Genomic DNA, 16,383 nt, shown 5'->3' on the forward strand with positions numbered 1-16,383 from the left:
CTCTCTCTCTCTCTCTCTCTCTCTCTCTCTCTTTTCCTCTCCCTTTCTATTTCTTTCTTCCTTTCAGTCTTTCTCCCTAAAATCTCCGAAAAAAGCATTTCGAGTAGGCTCCTCATCGTTCGGCTTTTTCCGATCGTTCGACCGTACGAGTATAAAAAAAAAAAAAAAAAAAAAAAAAAAAAGAAGAAAAAGAAAAGGCACAAGGGCAATGGCTCTCTGCGTGTGACAGGATATATTCGAACAAGAAAGAAAATTTGTTGCCGACATAAACTAGAAATTAATGATCCGCATCCTTGGCTTGATGTAATTAAGATCCGTGGCTTCTCCGATTGCAAGAGACGTACGGAGTTGGAGGCTGAGTGCGGTTAACTTTGATAATTCGGTAAAATCTATTACGTCTCGCGTCTAATGGACTTAACTTCTGACACGATAGTCGCCCTGGTAGTTCCCTCCGTGGACTTACGATGAGCGCGTATCTTCGACATAACTTTGACAAACTCTTCAGTCAACTATCAACTACGGATCTCTCTTTCTCTCTTCCTTCTTCCCTCTCTCTCTCTCTCTCTCTCTCTCGCTCTCGCTCTCGCTCTCTTTCTTCCTTCCGGATATTCTCGTCAGGTTGAAGTTCGAAATTTGTTGGAGCAGTTTACGTCAGAGAATGTCGAGTTTTTTTTTCGCTTAAGTTCTTTCTTTCTTGACTGTTTTTTATTTTTTTTTTTCTTGTTTATTTATCTTCTTTTCTGTTTTTTTTTTCTTTTTTTTTTTTGTATATATATATATAACAACATGAACTGTTCCAGCGTGTTTATTATTTCGAAATTTTCGAGTTAAAGATAAATTAATCATATTGAAAGATATTAATTTTCACGTGGTTTAGAAACGTTAAAGTGAACATACCTTCTACGATGATGACGACGATGACGTTGTTTCGATCTATCTTGCGTCGTTGTTTCCGGCCTAATCGTAGACGTATAACCTCTTATTTCTTCGATGTTATCTTCTTGAGCATTTCTAGTCTTTGCCGTTGTTGAACCGATTGAAAAATCTATGTCATCGGGTATCTTCGATGTCGTTTGCTTGATCCTACCTTCTCTAATATTTGAAGTTTCGGTTATCGTTAAATAATTCTGTCGATGAGCCAAGTGTCTCTTTTTCGCCGGAAGAGTCGTCGATTCTAATCTAATGAACAATAAATATGCTCAATTGATATTGATAAAGGGATTAAAAAAAGACATTATCATTTACCTGATCTCAATGCCCTCCTCCTTTATTTCAGGATTAGTATCACCGTTCCTAACGTTGAAGATAAATCCATCCTCGAATTCGCCGCCCATGCTGTACTGATTGCGATCCACCATGATCGGTTCAGGTTTCCCTTGAGAGACTACGCTCTCTTCTTCCTCACGATGAGCCTCATTGTTCATGTGCTCATTTTTGAACTGTAATATCTCTGTAAAGAATACGATTACCATTTGATCTTATCTCTTATTGATATAATTAAATATAATATAATTAATTCTTCGGATATAATTAAAGTCTATGAAAAAAAAATTATCCATTTACCGGTAAGACCTTCCTCTTCGACTTGAAGACCTTCCTTTAATACCTCCTCTCTGTATTTTTCCAATTCCTCAAGGTACGACTTATTCAACTTTTGCTGTCGCCATTCCGTTTCGTACTTGATGTTGGGCAGTGCTATGTCACCAAGAAATCCACCTGGAATCAAATATTATTTTGTTTTTTTGTTTTAAAAATTGTTGGCCAATATTTCATAGAATTTTCATACGCTCATTTATATTCATTGATATTTATATATATATATATATATATATATATATATATATTTATATTTATATTTATATTCAAAGGTCTTGAAGCAGTGGTCAGATACCAGCAAAGGATTAATTTCAAAAGTTATCTCAAATCTCTAAAAAGAAAATAGGAAGGGATCTCGATCATACGTGTATCTCATTCGTATACGGTCGAAAGCCTCCGTCGAATCTCCTGGAAAGTCGATCGCCTTTCCGAGACGGCGTTCCCGCAGGGATTGAACGTAGTATGGACCTATTATCGGTTACCATAAATCATCGAACGTGTTATCGGTCGAAAGAGAGTTTGCTCTGATCGTGGTTGTTGCGAACGACGTAAACAGCATCTCGACCAGACTTTGCTATCTTCCACCGTGACAGAAGAGAAAAACGGTATTCTGTTGGAGTCACGCGGATATAGTGAGCGCGAGAGTGAAATAGATATACAAAGGAAGCTAACTATGCAAATTCGATTTCGAATCTCGGAAAACGAAAAAAAAAAAAAAAAAAAAAAAAAGAAAAAAGGAAAAAGAAAGAAAGAAAAACTTTTCCTTTTTTTGATTAATACTATTCCTTTCGTTATTTATAGATTTACATTTTAAATTTTCCCGCGTTATATCTCACGAAATAAAAAGAAGACAACTTTTCTATACGAGCTAAAGGTCCATAAGCTTTCTATATCTGATAACTTTTTAACGTGTCAAAGGTCCGATTAAATGAAACTAAAGTTCGGATTAAAGGTACGAAAACTGAACAGCTCTTTTTCGATTGTTAAAGAAGATCTCGTTATACGATCGAGGTAGTTCGTTAGTTTGAAGATCGCGATAAAAAGAGAACGAGAAGGTCAGCCAGGTTTTATCGAATTCCGTATCGACATCCCCCATTGGGATCTCTCAATAGTGGTTGTCTGGATGGGTGGTGGTCGAACGGGTGCTTCAAGAGAAGCCGTAATTAGATCGTTGGAAATGGAGAGGAACGTGAGAAAGAAAGAGGAAGAGAGATGATGAAAGAGAGAAAGAGAGAGGCTGGCTCACAATTCTTTCTACTTTGTACAAGTTCGTTAGTTAAGTATATACACACACACACACATACACACACACACATATATATATATATATATAAGTATCATTTTTTATTCGTTTGATCTTCTTTAGAGTAGCACTTTCTCAAACGGAAGAATCGAGGGAAACGCGATCATGCGATTTTCTACTATGAGATTCGGCATGTAACGAATTTTATCTTTTTCTTTTCTCTCTCTCTCTCTCTCTCTTTCTCTTTCTCTTTTTCTCTTTCTTTCGATTTAAAACCTATCGAACAATTTAATCGAATAAAACCTAAGTGAAAAAGAAAAAAGAGAAGGGAAAGACTTTTGAAGAATTTCTTTCTACGTTTTACCAATAACGTATTATCCTTTATCCTATATCATCTTACGTTCCAATCGGTTAGAAACTTTGTGCACTGTCAATGAAAAGAATAAGAATAAGAAGAAGAAGAAGAAGAAGAAAAAATGAAAAATGAGAAAAATAATCGAGACAGGCAGCTGCTAGCGATCATAGATAATCACCGAACGCAAGCCTACAGACAGGATCATAAATTCTACGGGCAATGCAATGATATTTCTCATGGCAGGGTTGCGTTATCGAGGATGAGGAGAGGATATAGGGTTGTAGGGATACCTTACCAAATGTCCTCGATCGATTTCCCTTAATTAACCCGATCCTATGACACTCTCTCTCTCTCTCTCTCTCTCTCTCTCTTATACGCATATATAGTTAGAACGGAAGGGACTACCGATCGTATTCCTCGGAATATTCTCTATGTGTGTACGAGCCGTAATGTTGGCGCGTGTCCCATTAGTCGCGTCGTATAATTTGTCGATGTGGAAATTAGCGGGACGCGTTCCGATATCGGCACGTCCCTACAACACGCCAAAAGGGCCACACGAGTTCGCCCTTTCGCCGTTAACGAGCACGAAATCGGCCGTATCCTCGTCGAGCTACTACTGCTGATGCTATTGGTGCTGCTGCTATTGCTGCTGCTGCTGCTGTTGCTGCTGCTGCTGCTGCTGCTGCTGCTGCTGCTGCTGCTGCTACTGCTGCTGCTGCTGCTGCTGCTGCTGCTCTACGATGAATTCGCGAACGCTCGTAAATATTGGCCCGCTTGCGATTTTCCTGCGTACGCTCGTTCTGTTCGCGAACCATCAATCGCGTGTACGTGCAAGCCGTCCTGTTCTTGCAACACAGCCGCACGATTTACGATTTGAGTCAATTCGTTCGACGTTTGAACAATGATTTTACCATCGGATCTCTTCTCTAACAAATTCGGATGTATTTTTTGTTAATATTTTTCCCCCTTTTTCGACTTTTTATATCCCCCTTCCATCAAATTAATTTTAACAGTTTATAAATCTAATTTGTATTTCTATGTCTTGCAAAAAAAAAAAAATATTTCATTGTTCTAATAATAGAATTTTTCTATTTGTAAAATAATGAAACTATTATTATATTAAATGAAAAAATATACTTTTTCTTATATTATATATAATGTATAACTCTTACACTTAATATAACTATACATACAGCAAATATTAATCTTCGAATATGAAATAACAATTAAGTTCGTTATTTCATGTGAAAATAAAATAAAAAATGCGAACGTATATAATTTTAAAGTTACATAAATTTATGAAGAATTTACTGTTAAATTTAATTTCTATTCGTTCGACAACTATTTTTTTGAATTAACAAATATTGATTCAAATTAATAAAAATTGATTAACACGATGATCACCCATGATCATCAATTTACAATTTACAATTTACAAAATTTACAAATTAATTATTATAAATCGAATATGCTAACGGATCAAAAATTTTAAATAATATAAATATATAACTAAATAATAATTTAAAATGAAAAATGTGCTATCTAAAAAATAATTGTTATTGATTATTTTTATTTCTCCAACGAGTAAAACAAAATGAGATTATAGATAAACAAAATATTTATATGTGCATTTACAAATATATGTACATATAAATTATTATATCAAATATTAATAACAAGTTCACACGTATATATTCCTTTGATTTTAAAGTAAACGAACATAATATTCTACAAACATTTCAATTTTGTGAAAAAAAATTAACTAAAAACATAATAAGCATTGTAATCATTACACTATAGATATCGTGTAATATTTTGCAACTTTCGTAAAAAAAAAAAAATTTAGAGTTTTTAATTGACTTAACGGATTGTCAAGAGTAATTAAAAACAATGTAGTAATTGGTGAATATCAGTGAAATAAACACATTATTGATATGAGAATCTAATCCCATTTAATTATAAGACACAATAATTTATCATTATCAGCTTATTGAATAATAATGAAAATTCTATCGCGGTAGTTAAAAAAAAAATACCGTGGCAATTACATTAATTAACGTGTTAATCGTATTGACAGGTGTAATTTTACCTTCACGGTTAATTTGAATAAGTGGACAGATTAATCGATCCGTATCTAAATTAATGAAAACCGAGCTAAATGTGTTCACTCTCTCTTTCTCTCTCTCTCTCTTTCTCTTTAGTACGATACCATCCTTATCTCTAATTAATTTTGTTAATCGATTTTTCAATGAGTATCGAGAGCACGTCGTAAGTAATCTATAGTATCGACGTTCTTATAAGAAGTGTAATAAACGTGATAACAGGCGAGCTAGCGTTAATAAAAACGGATTTAGTTCTCTTCTTGCAGGAAGAAAAGGTTTCGTTACGAGTGCGATGTTGTAATTATTATAGAAGAGATTAAAGGTTAGCGATTATCGTAAAATCTTTCTCTTCCATTTATGTTCGAAACTTTATGAGATCTTTTTTTGTATACCTAAATTCTTTTTTGAAATATTAAAAAAGATTAATGTTTCTTTATACTTAATTAATATATATTTCTTCTTTTTCTCTTCCTTTTTTTTTTTCTTTTTATTTTATTTTTACATAGGTATACTTACATTTCCTTTATACAATTACAAATTTTTTTAGCATATTGATCATGATGATAAAACCTTTTTTTCAATCAAATATATTACGATCGTAAGTTTATTGAAATTTTATATAATATAAAGATTGATCTTTTTATTTACGTTTAAATATATTTCTATTCGACATTTCGTAATCTTAGTTAGGTAAATAATTATAATTTCGAGATAATCTTTCGAACGTTAACTATGTAGATACATATATACTTTACGTTAATATCCATTTCGGTTAACTAATTAATTTTGCATATACAGACTGTAAATATTAATCTACAGTTGGAGCAACGAGTCAAAGGATGGCAGGAGACGAGGAAAAGAGACGACAAAAAGAGAGAGAGAGAGAGAGAGAAAGAGAGAGAGAGAGAGAGAGAGAGAGAGATAGAGAGAGAAATAGAGGGTGGACATTAACGAGGTCGAAATTGGTGAATTCGCGAGGACCTATTCCACCCCCTGCCGCTTCACCTCTCACAAATACGACACCCTCGTCCGACGACTATCGAATAGGGGTTGGGTAACGGGAGGAGGACTCGCGGAACGTAGGTAGGTAGATAGGTAGGATCAAGCGAAGCGTGTACACGCTCACGTTCGTTTTCTCCCCTCCGTACCTGCGATTTATTAATTCACGCTGCCTGACGATGATTCATCGTATCTGTAAACGCCTGCGTTGTTGCTGCTTGTGCTCTGCAGCGACAGCAACACCAGCCCCAGCACCAGCACCAATACCATTACCAGCACTAACACTAACGCCAATATTAGCACCAGCACCAACAACGCAACGTTTTCGTACGTGGTCCTCGTACAGATTGGCCCTATACTATATCATCCATTAGAATAATAATTAATGGCGCTAGCTGACGAGTAATACCGCATAGCATCGATAATGCGATGCATTATTCTTCTCGTTAAATCGTCTCGATTTATCGATGTCTACATCGATGAAATTCCATATCGTATTTTCGTTTTATCGAATTTACGACCTTTTCAGTTACGTTCCTTTCTTGTTTAGGAAATCATTGTCGTGTAATTTATTCATGGCATTGATGACAACGATGATGATGATGATGATGATGATCATGATAATAACGGTGACAATTTTAGGGTGATAACCCAACGTTACAAGGGACGATACTATACGATATTTAACACTTCAACGATGGCCCTGAATCTATTGATAATAAATGATATATCGGCTAATGAAAATGCTATCTCTCTCCCTCTTTTTCACTCACTCTCCCTCTCTCTCTCTCTCTTTCTCTTTTTCTCTCTATATCATGATTTATCGTCGTGAGACCGTGTGAATTTATAGCCCGTTTACGTTCACCAGATTTCTGTCAAATGCAAACCGCGTAATACCGAATCATCTCACTTACTCTCTCTCTCTCTCTCTCTCTTTCTCTCTCTCTCTCTCCATCTCTCTCTATCTCTTCGAACTGTCCCTTCAATTACTAGGATAACAACGTCGATCATCTATCACCGTTCTAGTACTCGTCAGAAATCTCCTGTTAATATCGACGAGCAAATTTCTCGTGTCTTTCGCGTAACTTTCCGTTTAAAGATAAGAGTGAAAGGAAGAGAAAGAGAGAGATGATCATTCGAGAACTCGTTTTTCAATGTATGACGAGATAACGCCTTTTAGATTATCACTTGTGCGTTTATCTTATGTCAGGGGAAGTGTCTAATGGACCGGGGAAAAGCCGAAAACGTCCGGTCCGATTTGATTCAAACTCGTCGATATTCTCTCGACGGCTACTACAGCTTCTTATCAGAAGTCAAGGACAAGCTATCCTCGTGCATTCTTTTCAATTTCTCTTATCGTGACAAGTCATAATCGTCCTGATAATAATTTTCTTTATATCTATCTATATATATATAGATATATATATATATATATATATATATATATATATATATATATAAAGAGATTTATATATGTAAGAAAGATATTTATATCATATATATATATATATAGGTCAATAAGTATAATCTATATATCTTTTTTGTTTCCTAGAAAAGTAGGATCTGGAATTGAGTTATGTTTCTTTATTCTCCCATCCTCTCTCTTTCTCTCTCTCTTCCTCTCTCTTTCTATCTTTCTCTCTATCTCTTTTCTTCTTTCTTTGTTTGTTTTTTGACATGTATATACATATATATATATATATATATATATATATATATATATATATACAAAAAAATGAAAGTAGTTCTCAATACTTAGCTCGAAGATAATCGTCGAGTTTCAAAACATGATTTTCCATATTTCGATAATCCTAATGTTTTTCCCTTATCTGCTTTTCCGAGTGGGATAAAAAAAAAAAAACAAAAAAAAAAAAAACATAAAAATATACATACATACATAGAATACCTAATGGTTTTCGCGTTGCAAGAACTTATCTTTACGATAAGGCGTATACACGAGACTTTCCTCGAACAAACGTCGAAGTTACGATCGCGGTATAACCGCAGGATCGTGGCGAAGAGCCAATCAGAATGCCGGAAGTGGTTCAATCTCCGAATCGATCTGGGAAGACTTCTTTTCCATTTCCAGGACATTTGCAAGAGTCCATGAATAGTGAAAAGAGAGAAAGATATATATATATATATATACACATATATATATACGCCTATATATATATATATATATATATATATATATATATATATATATATATATATAATGCAACACATTGAGAAAAAAGAGAAAAAGAGAGTAAGAGAGGAAGAGAGAATGAAACGAACGGAGTGACGGAAAGCACTTTGCAGAATAAAACGGACAAGAAGAGGTACTTCCGGTTAGTCGGATGAATCCATTCTAGTTCTTTCTATCTCGAAAAAACCTGTCGATACTTTGACAAAGATAGAGAGAGAGAGAGAGAGAGAGAGAGAGAGAGAGAGAGAGAGAGAGAGAGAGAGAGAGAGAGAGAGAGAGAGAGAGAGAAAGACAGACACAGAGAGAATGAAAGATCTTAGTAACTTCGATTCAATCTCCTTTAAATTTTGCTTCCCAGAAAATCTCTCTCTCTCTCTCTTTCTCTCTTTCAATGACCCTTTTTTTTTTAATTATTTTCTCTCATCGTTTATTTATTTTCATTGATTTTTAAAAAATTCAATTTGACAAATTTTCAGACAATTTCTCACCGCGTAAAAGTGCAGACTGCACTTTTAACCTTCTATTCGACGATAATGTCATTGTACTTGCGTATAATAGAGATGCGAAATATGGGTATAAGAGAGAGAGAGAGAAAGAGAAAGAGAGAGAAAGAGAGAGAGAGAGAGAGAGAGAGAGAGAGAGAGAGAGATAGGTATATGGTGTGCGTGTGTCGTATTGATTCGAATGGAGAAGCCTCTCGCATCGCAACGCGAACCTCGATCGCGTCGGATTAAACGCTTGCGTATGCTACTAACGTAACCTCTCAATTTTTTTTTCTCTCTTTTTTATTTTCTTTTCCTCCCTCTCCTCTTTCTATTATTCGTTTCGTCCTGTCCTTTCTTCTCGTCATTTTTTTCAACCCATACCACTAAAATAAATACATATGCGTTTAACATTTAAATAGATCTAACTTTGGAGAATTGTAATATATGAATTGCAATTTTAATTAACATATTTATAATTCAATAGGAAACATACGTAAATATAGAAATTTAAAAACAAATTTCAATGATTTTTTTTCTTTATTAATTTTCTAATCAATCGTACGACAAGCATAAATTTTTTTTTTTTTTTCATTATTCTCACGCGTTAATATTTATTTAATGGCTCGTACAATATTTTTTGTTTATCTTAAAATTTTTTGTAAAAAAAAAAAAAAAAAGAGAAAAAAAAACAGGAAAAGAAAAGAAAAGAAATAGTTCCTTCGTTAAATGATTAACGTTTTTTTCTTCGTTTTTCTTTCTTGTTTTTTTCTCCTTTTTTTTTTTTTTTTTTTTTTTTTTATAAAGCAACAACGATCATACGTTAATAATATTGAAAAGATAAATTCAATCGAACAAAATTGTTTTACGAAATTAATTGGTTTATATCTGTTGATAAATATATATATATATATTTTTTTTTGTTTTTGTTATATAATAATCCTAATACCGAATAGACAAAAAATGAATCGTAAAGTTATTAAAAATTAATCATGTTCTTTTACTTTCTCATTCGATCAGTCTTCACAAAAAAATTTATGATATTATTTTCTCGAGGTAGATATTTTCCATGGACATTTCCTTTTCGTAAATTATTACAGAAAGTACGAGAGATTTTCGAAGAAAATTTCTCAATTGAATAACACGTTAGAAAGATTGAGAGGTCATGAGAATTATATATCGTACGGAACTAATTCGTCGTTTAGAAACACGCGAGAGGCATGAACGTACTTTAATAATAAGACGCCTCGTGTTCTAATAACGAGATAAAAGATACACAGACTGCCACACACACACACACACACACACATAGACAAGCATGCGCGCCTATACACAAGTATATATAAACACTTATTATTTAAAAAGACAAGAAATGGAGATAGAGAAAACGAATTAAGCTAATCGTATGGACTTGTTTCATCGAAAAGCAACCTCGAGAAACAAAGAAATCAAAAGGAAAAAAAGAGGAAGGAAAAGTAAAAAAGAATAAAAAAAATGTTGTTCTCCAAGTGAAGTTGTTAACGAACAAAACGATTGTTGTTTTTCCAATAGCGATAATGGCATCGCGGTCGAGTCAACAATGATTCATTGTAAGACAGCTCGAGTCCGACTTTGTTCGATATTATGAGTCAAGAAGAAAGATCCGGGAAGAGAGGAAAAAGTCATAGAGAAGGATAGAAAGAACGTTGCTCGATCGTGAGGAAAGCTTTTTAGGGTTTATGTCGTTGGATGAAAAGCTTGAACGTGGTGCCGTTACGTTCTCTCTCTCTCTCTCTCTCTCTCTCTCTCTCTTTCCATCACTTTTTCTTTATCTATCAATCTATCTATCTATCTCCATCTCGCACTTGAAGCTATTCGTTCGTCTCTTATCCTCAGGTGAGAACTCGACCTAATCCCAAGGGATAAGTCCTCCTCACGTCTGAGTAGCCTCTCCACGATGTCACACAACGTTCAACTTCCTGACTCTGATGCGAGCCGATGCCAATCTCCCACGTCCGTTCGAAATCGAGCATCGAACGAACTCTTCGACTTTTTTATAGTCTCTTTCTTTTTCTCTCTGCCTCTCTCTCTCTTTTTTTCTTCTTCTTTCTCATTCTTTCTCTATTTTTCTTTCTTCTTTTTGAATGATCTACGATCGTGTTTTCCCAAAAGAAATCTTTTACCATTCTTCATTTTATCCTCTCCTTTCCTTTTTCTACGGTCGTAGCTCGTTAAAAGTTCCACCTTGTTAAACTTGACATCACGTCTCACGTCTCACGCGAGAAAAGATTTTGCGTTGGTTATGATCGCGAAAGCGTCTTGCTTACTATGTTACCTATTTCAACCGCGATATCAATTGTAAGACTTTTGAAACAAATTTCGGGAAAATACGAGAAGACAATGGCGCAATACGAGAAGAATTTATACGCTACGTACGTATGTATATACGTATGTGTAGAGTACTTATGCGTACTATGCATTATTCAAACGTCAGACTTCTCGAACGTCGAAACGCGTCACCGTAGAATTTATTTATTCGAAACGCCATGAAATTTCTAGTCGTTTCTCGTGGATAGAAAATTTCTTACGGTAGAAAATGAATTGTCGCGAATAAATGTAAATGTTCTTAAAACGAAGAGGAAAGGACTATTTATTCAGATAAAATTCATTAACTATAATATTAATTATTCGTTAACGTTTCACTTATTTCGCTTTTGTACGTTCATATTTCTTTCTTTTTTCTTTTTTATATTCGAAACACATAATTATTAATTAAATTTGTAATTTTATTCCTGACAAATCTACATTCCCTTTAGAGTTTTATACGCCATTCGTAAAATCAATATAATCCTGTATAACTAAATTTTTTGTCGCGTTAGCAAAAAAAAAAGAAAAAAAAAAAAAAAAAAAAAAAAAGAAGAAAAAAAAACATTATATTGCATTAAAGTTATAATATTACGATATACTATATTAAATATAAATTTATGTTTAAAAACATAACTAACTTCGGCCATGAAGTAATAATAAAACTTGTTTAATATATGCATTATAAATTCATTGTTACTCATAACACTCGTGTAATTATATTATAACAAATATAATTTATAATTATAAGAATGTAAAAGTATAAAACTTTGCATATGGATTAGCTATTAAAAAGTGTATTTATGTTGATGAAATAGAAGAAAATTTTTTAAGATACAATTAAATGTATGTAATTTCATAGTTAACGTGGAATTAGAAAAGGAAAATGTTTGTTATACTTAACGTATAATTTTTATTTCATTTTAAAAAGAAAGTACGAAGGAAAATCACGGTAAAGTCATACATGACTTGAATTGTCGACCGTAACAAGCTAGCTGGATGGTAGTGATCATAACGGTTGAGACGTGTCAGAGGTTGAAAGGCTATCTTTCGTTCGTTCGGTGAGTAAACAGAAGGAAAAGCGCGAGAGAAGAAACGAGAGATCTCGAAAGCGACGACCGACAACGCGAGAACCGATTCGCGGACGTTTAACTCCCTTCGCGATTTCGAGTTCAGTGCCGTATCGAGGTCGTTCGCAATTCTTGTGAGAGGAATTAGTTCTCTCTAACGTTTCATAGCGCTTATTATGAACGTAAATATATACAGATAAACGATAAGAAATACTTTACGAGAACGATTTTCATACGATATTATTTCAAATAATCCAAGAGAATTTGTATAATACGTTATTTATAGAAAATGATTTTGATAAAATACAATATCAAATCAGGATATTTTTGTTATGATAATGAAGATGAAAACAAATAATATTTGTCCGTGATTTTTCTATTAATTTTTAATTATTTTTTATTATCATTTTCAATTGAAATTTTATAGAAACGATTAAATAAAATATACAAATATATATATATATATATATTTAATTTGTTAAATTATTAAAAGTCTTGAGAACATAAATTTTTTATTTTTATTTTTCGATATTCATAACAATAATAATAATAATAATAATAATAATAATAATAATAATAATAATAATAATAATAATAATAATAATAATAATATTGTATGTATCCACATAATCAAACACTTTCTGTTTCGTACATACTTTACACTCGAAACAGATAGCAGTTCATTATATATTTAAAGAATTAAATTTATAGAGTTTAATAAATCACAAAAATATGTTTATTTATCTTAAACTTAAAGGAAAAAAAAAAAAAAAACAAAAAGAAACAAAAAGAAATATTACTTCTATCCTTAAGGGATTAAATTTAGGTTAGAGAATTAAAATTAGATTAGGAAAATATTAAGAAAAAATTTCAATTCTTCGATTTTTTTGGATTCATTAATTTATCTTTAATTTCTCGTCATCATCGTAAACATTTTTATATTTTAATAAATTTCAGAATAAATTTCATACATCGATTATTAATCCATTGAACAATTATTTCCGATTAATGGATTAAGATCAATATCAAAAATATTAGGGAATTATTTAGAATGTAATCGATCATTACTTTTACAATGAAAATTCTTCTCAATTATTTTTTCGCGAATAAAAATCGATTGCATATTTTAAAAAAACAAAGTGAGAGAAAGAAAGCGAGAGAGAGAGAGAGAGAGAGAGATGACTAAGATCGTGGGGATAAAATTTTCAAAAGAAAATTGTGGAACGGGGAAACAACGAAGGCATTTCTTTTTCCTAACAGGAAAAACGTCGTTCGCAAGCTTCGCGTAACGTATCGGGACGTAGGGTAATAACTCAAAATAGAAAGGCGGGCATGCGGCTCTCCGTTCTTCGAGTAGAGAAATTTAATCTCGCGGATCGCTAGATTCTTATTTAGTTGAAAGAGAGGGAGAGAGAGAGAGAGAGAGAGAGAGAGATATAGAGGAAGAAAAAAGAGAGAGAGATAATACGTTCCTGACGTTACGTCGAATATATATAGGGCTCTTGGCCCTTTCACCGATCCAACCACTCCTTCCTCGTTGTTCTTTCTCTCGACGAAAGAAACGAATGTTCGCCATATTGCGGTTTAGGTTAACGTTACCGTATACAGTCTCGGTACATCAATCCTCCGCGAAATTTATTGTCGCGATCTTTCACCACGTTGAAAACGAGAAGAAAACGAGGGAGGATAAGGGGATGATTTCTAACGGCTATCGGTCGATTTAACAACTTTGTTACCCAACGCTAACGTGTCTGGAAAATAATGGATGAATCATGGATAAATATATATATATATATATATATATATATTGTTACTTGTTACAACTATTTTAATCTTGGCCTTTTTTTTCTTCCTTTTTTTCTTTTTTTTCTTTCGTTTTCTTGTAAAATTAGATACGTTCGAAAAAAAGAAAAAAAGAGGGAGAAAGAAAGAAAAAGAAAATACGAAACGAAAACATGATAATGGTATACGAAATCGTATTTTTAATTTTATATATATATATATATATATATATATATATATATATAAAATAGGAGAAAGAAAAAAAGAAAAAATATTCTACACCCTATACGAAGAAACGTCGTCGTCATCGTTTTAAACAATTCGCAATATATGTATTATTTCGTTATTTTCGTATGAAATTACAAACGAACGATTAGAACAATTATTATCCTTGGAATAGATAAGAATGATTGTAAGGAGGGCGAGAGAACATTATATATATATTACATATGTATACGTATGTATATATGTATATATCTCCTTCTCGCTTTTCCTCGACAAATCCACTTATTTGCGAGAGAGCGGTTTTAAGACGGATTTAGAAAGCTTTGATACAGCTTCGGTTTATACGCCTCCAAAGCGGCACGGTTTCACGCCGGTGGAGCTTCTGTCCGCTTTGTAAATCGCGGAATTAACGGGACATAGCAATGAGAACTATGAATATGTGTATCTATGACGAACCATAGGAAAGAATAGAATAATCGAAATTATTTTTTTGCCAATAAAGGAAGAGAAACATTGAAGAATTTTCATATCATTCAATGGCAAAATGACGTTCCGTTGTATCGAGGAAAGAAAAGAAAATAAAGAGAAAAGATAGAGAGAATAGTGAGAGTGAGAGAAAAGTGACGTGTTTATGTAAGTATGTATAAACAAGTCCGTATAAATAAGAAGGAAGAAGGTATAGTTGTGAGTGGTTGGGAAGAATAGAAACGTACAGAGTCAACCTCGTTTCATTTAGTTTCGTCCACGTCGTTCCATTTCCTTTACTCGCAGTGAGTTTTGTTCCTCTCGCGGCTTTTCTAACTTTCGCCTTTCTTTTTTCTTTCCTATTTGTCTTTTCCTTTTCTGTTTACAGCCACCCACTACTACTACCACCTTTCTTTATCTGTTCTGTTTCTTCTCGACGTTGCCACTACGGCTTTTATAGCTTGGCCACATGGTCGGTTTCAATTGAACAAGGAGCACTATGTGGGTCGAAAGTTTTTTTTTATTTCTCTCTATCTCCCTTCCTCTCACTCTCTCTCTCTCTTTCTCACTCTCTCTCTCTCTCTCTTTTCTTTATTACGAATGATATTAACAAGTATTAATATTTACTAGAAAATTGTTTTTGACTTAATCAATGAAGAAAGTCTGTGTTCGTATGTGTAAAAGAGAAAGAGAGAGAGAGAGAGAGAGAGAGAGAGAGAGAGAGATGAATAGATAGAGAACATTTTTATACGATAGAAAGCTAATTTGTCCTTGCACGGTTGTAACAAGATCACTTCGATAAGCCTATAAGATAAAAGACAAGATACTAAGTATATAAGAGAAAAAGAGAGAGAAAGAAAGAGAGAGAGAGAGAGAGAGAGAGAGAGAAAGAGAAAAAAGAGATAGCGGCAAGGAAATCTCTTTCCATCGAGAGGGAATCCACTGAAACCTCCATCAAACGAGCGCACAAAGAGGTTTCAAGGGATTTTGCAGAAGTGTAATTATGTCTTAATTGTACTCTATTAGGATACACCAGGGATGGCTTCTCTACCGCCTCTGGAAAGGTGTTCCCTGATTTCAAGTCCACCAACAACGAAAAAGGATACTATGAGAAGGTAGAAGAGGTTTAAGAGAGAGAGAGAGAGAGAGAGAGAGAGAAAGCGAGATAGAAAGGCTTTACTGGCTTTCGTGGCAACAACCGAGATGGCACGGAGGAAAATGAAATTTCCCTCTTTGATCTCGCGTTAAAGTGCATCTTTCGCTGTCCCAAAGGAGACACGCGCGTGCGAAAATCGAATTTCGAGGGCGCGATTAAACGTTCACCCTTCCATTCCCCTGCCTACCCCCTCCACCCCCATCCCCCTCTCTCTATCTCCTCTCACCCAATTTTTCATCTCTCTATCTCTCTCTCTGTCTCTCTGTCATTTTCTTCCTTCCGATCGAATCTTCTTGAACACTTCCCATCGTTCTAGTTTTCCTCTTCTACATTTCTCCTCGCTCCCCCCTTCCTCCCTCTCTCCTTCTTACCCC

At 33.8% G+C, this 16,383-nt stretch overlaps 1 protein-coding gene across 4 annotated transcripts in view; it reads right to left on the reverse strand.

The window, feature by feature from the left end:
- tok (tolloid-like protein 1 tolkin) overlaps positions 1-16,383 on the reverse strand; it is a 42,892-nt gene that overhangs the window by 14,432 nt on the left and 12,077 nt on the right. For all 4 annotated transcript variants that reach the window (XM_085655195.1, XM_035874331.2, XM_035874289.2 and 1 more), the window contains 3 exons: positions 1,564-1,716; positions 1,246-1,450; positions 898-1,179 (listed from right to left, as the gene is read on the reverse strand). In XM_085655195.1, the coding sequence (XP_085511321.1) occupies positions 898-1,179; positions 1,246-1,450; positions 1,564-1,716 (640 nt within the window). The remainder of the gene's footprint in view (positions 1-897; positions 1,180-1,245; positions 1,451-1,563; positions 1,717-16,383) is intronic.

This window comes from Vespa mandarinia, chromosome 2 (genome assembly GCF_050613455.1).
Source record: "Vespa mandarinia isolate Hongniang chromosome 2, ASM5061345v1, whole genome shotgun sequence".
Taxonomy (NCBI): Eukaryota; Metazoa; Arthropoda; class Insecta; order Hymenoptera; family Vespidae; genus Vespa; species Vespa mandarinia.